Source organism: Leguminivora glycinivorella, chromosome 21 (genome assembly GCF_023078275.1).
Source record: "Leguminivora glycinivorella isolate SPB_JAAS2020 chromosome 21, LegGlyc_1.1, whole genome shotgun sequence".
Classification (NCBI taxonomy): Eukaryota; Metazoa; Arthropoda; class Insecta; order Lepidoptera; family Tortricidae; genus Leguminivora; species Leguminivora glycinivorella.
In genome coordinates, this window is record NC_062991.1 from 759,640 (window position 1) to 767,327 (window position 7,688).

The 7,688-nt window shown below is 39.9% G+C and overlaps 1 protein-coding gene across 2 annotated transcripts in view; it reads left to right on the plus strand.

Moving 5' to 3' along the window:
• LOC125237427 overlaps positions 1 to 7,480 on the plus strand; it is a 42,160-nt gene extending 34,680 nt beyond the window's left edge. For both annotated transcript variants that reach the window (XM_048144489.1, XM_048144490.1), the window contains exons 7-10: positions 199 to 302; positions 787 to 1,044; positions 1,516 to 1,689; positions 3,185 to 7,480. In XM_048144489.1, coding sequence (XP_048000446.1) covers positions 199 to 302; positions 787 to 1,044; positions 1,516 to 1,689; positions 3,185 to 7,024 — 4,376 coding nt within the window. In that variant the 3' untranslated portion in view covers positions 7,025 to 7,480. The remainder of the gene's footprint in view (positions 1 to 198; positions 303 to 786; positions 1,045 to 1,515; positions 1,690 to 3,184) is intronic.
• The last annotated feature ends 208 nt before the right edge of the window (positions 7,481 to 7,688 follow it).

Sequence of the window (7,688 nt, forward strand, 5' to 3'; positions counted from 1 at the left end):
AACGCTCGTGTGAACTAGGTTAGCCCTAGGTGGCTCGAAAATTTATTAAAATTTGATTATGATTAAAATTAGTTAAACGAAAGATGTTCAAAATTGTAGACAAGCTACATGATATATTTAAGCGCTCTAAACGTGTAGTAAGTACTTTATTAGCCTCTTTAATGATCTTAATGATATATAAATTTGGCTGTGTTTCAGACCTGGAGGCCTCAGAGACGTTGTCAGAATCATTTGAACCGGAGGAAATGACAGTGCCTACAAAATCGGAATTGCTGACGCAGAAACTTTTCGGTACACCTGAGGTGAGAATGTTTTAAACTGCAAGCATATAGTGAACTTGTACTGATATTGGACCGTACCTATCACACAAATAAAATAAATAAATATACATGATTATTGATATGATTTTTGTCGAGCTCCCGATATTTCGACGCAGTTGCATGCATCATGAATATCATGATCACGGAAAACTGACGAAAGCGGGTGGATGTTAAAGTTGCATAGACAGCGCGCGATCTACCCTCCTTCGCGCGCGTCGGCTGCGTTCACTTTCAGCGTTACCACTGGTCGCATTCACACTCGATGGTCTGGTCTGATGGTCGAAGGAGGGTAGATCGCTGTCTATGCAACTTTAACATCCACCCGCCTTCGTCAGTTTTCCGTGATCATGATGCATGCAACTGCGTCGAAATATCGGGAGCTCGACAAAAATCAAAAAGGTAATCACGGTCTATATCCCGGTCAATATAAGTCTAAAGCATTTACTTACTTACTTCATTATTCCAGGTTTGCGGAATATGCCACAACGCCCTAACCAAAGACAAAGTGATAGTAACTTACAAGGGTTACCTAAGCCTGCAACGCTCCAGCGACCTTCGCCAAGACGGCAAATTCCCTATGGGTACAGAACACGAGTCTATACAACTCCCAGTGCATAGATATTGCAGGAAACTGTACACTAGGGAGCGTGTCATACGACAGAGCATTTGTAAGCGGGTACAGAGGCAAATGAACCCTAATATACCGCCGCCTGATGGGACTAGGGTGAGTAAAAATTGACAATTTTTCTCGAAGGTATACTGTTTTGGAATGACTATTTTCCAAATTTACTACAAAATCAACCAAAATACTTTTATAAAACGACTATTTCCTAAAATAATTTTTAAAAAGACAAAATTTACTAAATTAATATTTTTTTCAAGTGCCTCTCTATATACTGGATCTTTGGTTATAATTGGTTATAAAAAAAATCTAAATCGGTTCATCCGTTGGGGAGCTGCGATGCCACGGAACACACACAGATAGACAGACACGTCAAACTTATAACAAAAAATAGGGAGTTTTTAACCCCCGACGCAAAAACGACGGGGAGTTATAAGTTTGGCGTGTCTGTAGCTCCCCAACGGATAAACCGATTAAGATCCGTTTTTTTTAGTCGGGAGTGTTCTTAGCCAGTCATGTTTGATGAAAATCTGTCCCCCATGTCGGGGTTACAAAATATAAATGTTGTTTCAGTTCGACTACTTAACGCAATGCCTCTTCTGCTGCGGCGACGCGTCCGAAGCGTTCGTGCGGGCGTGCATGCGCGCCAAGAAGAAGCAGCACCACGTGAGCCTGGTGAAGAAACCGGACATGGCGGGCAAGCTGTACCGGACCTCGCTCGATTATCCCGACTCGGACTTCGGAGAGGTAATCCCTACTTCTAAATCTATATGTCGCAGGGAAATGGCCAAAACAGAGATTTGATCAAATCTCTAATTGACTTGATCAAATCACGCAGGATGTCAAAATGGCGAATCCATTTCATCATTTCTCTAGGAAATTTCAGTCATTTGACTAAATCCCTGACTCTGTTTAGTGGCACAAAATGGGCCAATAGACACACCACGTTTTGTCATTTCACTAGATTTGTTTAGGGATTTGATGAAATCCCTGAACCACGACAGTGAGTTGACGAAACGAACTCTAAAAGTCAACTAGTTTTAACATTCTCTCTCTCATTTTGGCAAATGAGAGAGAGAATGTTATCAATATATATATGTGTGTGATGTATATATAAATATATATCCTGTCCTATACAAAGTCCTGAGTGACTGACTGACTGACTTAAATCAACGCACAGCCCAAACCGCTGGAGCTACAGATTCCAAATTTGGCACGTATGTTACTTTTAAGGTCTAAAGGCGCACTACGAAACGATTTAAAAAAAATCATCCTCTGAGGGGGTGAAGTTTCAGGCGCCAGTTTATGTATGTATGTGTAGCTATAGGTACAAAAAGACGCATAAATTTAATAAAAATAACAAAGTACTTTTCTGCCCGTGCGAAGCCACGGGCAAAATATAGTGTATGTATAAAACACTGGTTTCAAAGATCAAGCAAACGTAACTACTTAGCCTGTCAAATGAACTCGATAAAATCCACTGAGTTGTCCGTCTTTAATCGCAGCTTGCAGCTTTTGGGCGTTAATTTTTGTAATTTGAAGTCAACGAAAACATTTAATTTAAAAATACCTCGTTACCTGATATTTTATTGCAACAACACAAAAATTATGAGCACTCAAGGGCCTGAGATATATTTAAAATCACAGGCAAGTAACAACTTCAGTACAATATCTGACACGCTCGGCTGCCATACAAATATATGTATGTACTTGTTTCTTCTATCTAAATATTGTTCTATGGATTGCAACTTACACGAAGAAGAAACTGACTGACTGACATATCAACGCACAGCCGAAACCGCTGGTCCTAGAAATTCCAAATTTGGCACGTAGGTTCCTTATAAGGTGTAGAGGAGCACTAAGAAAGGATTTTTCAATTTTCACCTCCATAGGGGGTGAAATGGGGGTTTAAAGTTTGAATAATTTTAGTACGCAGATGAAGCCACGGGAAAAAGCTAGTAATGTTATAAATGGGAAAGTGTACGTGTCTGCTTGTTTGTCCTTTCACGGCAAATCGTAGCGACGAATTGACGTGTTTTTTTTTTAAGTGGAGATAGTTGAAGGGGTAGAGAGTGCCATAGGCTACTTTTTGTCTCTTTCTAATCCCCCGTTTCTGTAAAATGGGGTTGGAATTTTTTATAGAGCTTTCCGCAATTTTTGATTTTAACGCGTGAAGCTATAATATTTGACCTTCTTTGGTTATAGACAAGCCCTTTATAGTAATTCTTTTATTTTTTTTCAGTTCCGAAAGCGAGTAAAAGACAAGGATTTGCCAGCACTCCGCGCTCGCTACCACAAACTTTGCTTCATCAAATTCCTCAAGCCGAGGAAACCCGTACATCCCGGCGCTCCCGGCCGACGCCCCACCTACAACACTGCCGACCTTGAACACCTCACCAACCATATCGAAAACAACTTCCAAGACTCCCAGTTCAAATTCTCTGATATCAACTCAGCTATGAGCAGACACACTTTTTGCCGTAAAATTGAAGAACTGTACGGTAGCATGGTGCACTGCAGAAATGATTTCTTAATCGTACAACCCGCTCAAGAGATCCTTAAAGGAAAATGGCACGAGGAGAGACTTCAAGATGAGAAAAGTGAGCGATTAAGAATTGTCAGAACGGCGGCAAATATTATATTAGAAGATTGCAGATCGACGCTGTTTGATACACAAACCTATCCGTCACCATCAGAGTTCTTGGACGAAGTTAACTCCGTGATACCAGAAAGTCTGAAGACTTTTGTTGAAACTGTAGTCACGAAGTACCAAAAGGACCCAGAACCATTGCAAAGTACTGTGACGGCTTTAAGTCATTCTATTATGACAGCTGCAAGACCTCGGTCTTTTAAAAGCCCCCTACTTTTAGGCATCGGCAGTTTGATTCATCAGAAATATGCTTCTAAAAGTTTAATAGACTTGCTGTCTTCTATAGGCTTTTGTGCTTCGTATAAGGATGTGCGTCAATTGGAAATGGCAATGGCTTCCAAAGGTGTCTCTCGTTCCCGGTCAGAGTTTACTCAGTTCGTGTTTGATTGTGTTGAAAGTGATAAAGGACCTATGCTTGTCGGCGTTGAGTGTACTACACCAACAACGGATGACACACCAGTCAAAATACTAGACAAAATTCAAGATCTTGGTAAAGGAGAATATAAAGCAACATTGAAGAAACAGCATCCCAGGTCTAACCTTGTGAATGTGTTAATAGAAGACCATAGAGACGACACAGCGATTCTCCCGACTAGAGGTGATGCTCTATGGTTGTTTGGAAAGAGTGAACCGTCTATCGACATGCCTGGATGGGAGTATTTCATAAGCAAAATGCCACCAGTAAAAGAACACCAAGTATCAGAAGTTCGTGCTTTACCCGTGATAGAATCCCCGCCCACAAAAGACGCGATTTACACAGCGCTTAAAGAAGCTCAGAAGAAAAGTAAAGGAACATCTTTAGTTACGTTCGATCAACCGATGTATCAAACAGCCCAGAAAATAGTTACAAATCCGAGTAATTTAATGCTCGATGTTGTTTTGAAATTGGGAGGATTCGATTTGATAAAATCGTTTCTTGGTGCCATTGGGTTTATCATGTCTGGGAGCGGGTTGAAAGAGCTGTGGTGCAATCTTTACGCCGCAGAACATATTGAGAAAATGATGACAGGACACGCTTTCGCTCGCGCTATAAGAGCACATTTTCTGACGCGGTCGGCTCTCTTCAATATTATAACAAAAGATTTTGACTTGACACCTGATGAGAAATTAGAAATTGAAGGGATTTTGGAAGGATGCTACATTCCGGATGATAACCAGAAAAGTTATGAGGAACCATTGGCTTTAACTCTGGAACTGCTTGAAAAGCGAGGCCCGACTGCCCAGCTGTGGGTCCAGTATTTCCGTATGACTACCCTCGCGGCTCAGTTCATTGAGGCAGAACGATCTGCCAATTGGGATCTTCACCTATCAAGTATTAAAAAGATGTTGCCATATTTCCACGCTGCTGGTTATTTCGAGTATGCAAAATCTTGCAGCCTGTATTTACAAGACATGAAAGCTCTTGAAACCAAGATGAACGAGAGGGAATTGGAGAAATTTACTAAAAAAGGATATTTTGCTGTTAGATGGACGGAGAATTTTGAATGGGCTGACAGAGTGGTTGAAAAAACTATGGGACTGTTGAAGAGACCTGGAGGTATCACAAATGGGACAAAAGTTACTGATGACTTTTTAGCAAATTGGCTTCATGCATCTCCAGGATTGTGCATAGTATCCGAACTTGTCCAGGACTTCTGCAAACCTCCTGAAATGGAACCAAATAGAAAGGATAATGAGGACTCAGCCAAAATACAGAGTTGGTTTGAAGAACACAACCCTTTTGCGGAAACTGGGAATCTTGTTGCTCTCGGCACAGAGACAATAGGGCAAGATCTTAATTGCCACGAGGCAGAAATGGTTGGGAAGCGAATAATGGAAATAACAATCGGCCAAAATTATGAAGAAGTCCATTACGATAGAAGTGACTGTGTGCGTCATCTATCCGTTGATAAATCTATAGAAATTGAGGACGTTAATGTACCTTTAGAGCCTGATACTATTTTGAAACGTATTGACAAAACATCCAAAGAAAGGAATGAATCTTTCTTTGAATACGAATTGGCGCCGTATCCAATGTCGCTCTTTGATGACCGAGGGATGTCTGAAGCGAATAAGTCTTCCTTATTCGATCAGTTTCTTCCAGTAGAAATAACAGATGGAGATAACCGGTTCCATGTATTAGATGGCGAATTCCTCTTGCGCAAAGTTACTTGGAAAGAGGGCGCTACTGTTTCAAATATATCCTACGCGTATGTAGAATATGTAAAGAAACATTACAAAAACGCTATTGTAATGTTTGGCACCAACAAAGCATCAGACACAGCGAGACGTAGCAAAGTTAAGAAAACTCCGATTGTGGAGTTCCAGAAAGATACAGTGTTAACTGTTGATAAAGATAACTTTTTGGCCAATGAAAAGAACAAAGACAGATTTATACAGTATCTGGTTATAGATTTCACACGCTCCGGGATAAAAATCAAATTGAATTCCAACGATTTACATACGAATATCGTTCAAGCAGCCATTGACAATGCTTCGACATACGATAAAACATTTATAGTCAGCGACAATGCAGATTTGCTGCTGCAAATGTGTATTATTTCAAACAAAGATAACGTGTACTTCATGAAACCTTCGAAAACCCCAACCTACTTCCATGTAGATAGCTTCAGCAGCAACAAAATTAAACTTAGCATGCTCTTTTTACACGCTGTTTCCGGATCCGATTCTACCTCTTCAATTTTCCAAAAAGGAAAAACTCAGATATGCTCAACACTGTCCAAAATGAATATGAAAGACATTAAAAACCTTATGACCATTTTCGCGAATCCCACTTCTGATAAAAACGAAATAGCCGAAGTGGGGATAGATTTCATTCGACGTCTGTACGACGTTCAGAATAAATACTACGATTTAAATCCTCTCAGATATGACATATTTTCTAAAAGTGTCACTAGAAGCAGATATGATTTGGCATGTGTACCGCCCTCAAATGAAGCTATAAGACAGCATATGTATAGGACTTATCATCAGATACAGAAATGGCTTGGGCATGAGCTGCCTCCAACAGACTGGGGATGGAGATTGGTCGAAAATCGCTTAGAACCGATAACATTTGTAGCTGAAGTCGCTCCCAAGGAGTTATTAAACTTAATTAGTTGTAGATGTTATGGTGTGTGCTCTGTCAACTGTGTGTGCAAACAAGTTAGTTTAGATTGTTGTGTGCTCTGTATTAATTGCAACGGGAAATCTTGCCACGGCTTAGATTTAAGTTTAGACAGTGAAACAGGTTATAATGCCCTCTTAAAGAGTGATGCTTATGGGAATCCCATTGACCCCTTTGCTGTTAGTAAAGAGGAGAGTGACGATGATGAAGAGGAAATGGTGGAGGAACCTGAACCAGTAGCTCCGAGACCGAAACGGGCGAAGAGAGAGACAAACGTTGATGATATGAGTCAACAGGAGCTTGAGCAAGTGTATATTGTTGAGTAAGATTCAGATGATGTTGCAAATGCTGGCGATGGAGCGGATGAATGAATGAAGCAAAAAAATGGTGGCTGTTGACAATTATGACAGACAGTATTAAGATTTTTTTTATATCCCACCTTTTCATACAAATGTGTGATTGCAAAGTTATTCATGTGACGATTTTCAAAAGTTTTGTAATATTCCGGCTGTGGGCGAATTGTGTTCAGAAGGTAGTTACAAAGCTACATATATAATTATTATTTTGATTTGGTTTATCACATTGCAATTATACAATGTGTCAGGTACAATCATTTATTTTATAACTTTAAGCCATATAAATGAGCATAAGATTTTTTTAGGTATCATGCCATACATTTATAATGTAATTTAGTTTGACATAGATATCTGTGTGCATTTTTGTTATTATCTCATAAGTTTTACGTATGTAAGATTAAAGTAATAGAAACAAATTACTACTTATATTTTTGTTTCCATTTCCACCATTGGTTTTTTTTAAATATTATAAATGGGTTTACTCTTGACCATAGACTAGCCAAAGGCAAAGACGTGGCCAACGATGGAGTGAGCTCGCCCAGAAGATGCCTGTTCACTCTTGATTTGAATGTTACCGGGTTGTCCATCTCCCACAAAAATACGTGTGTCCAATGCGATTCTACAGTGCCTTAAA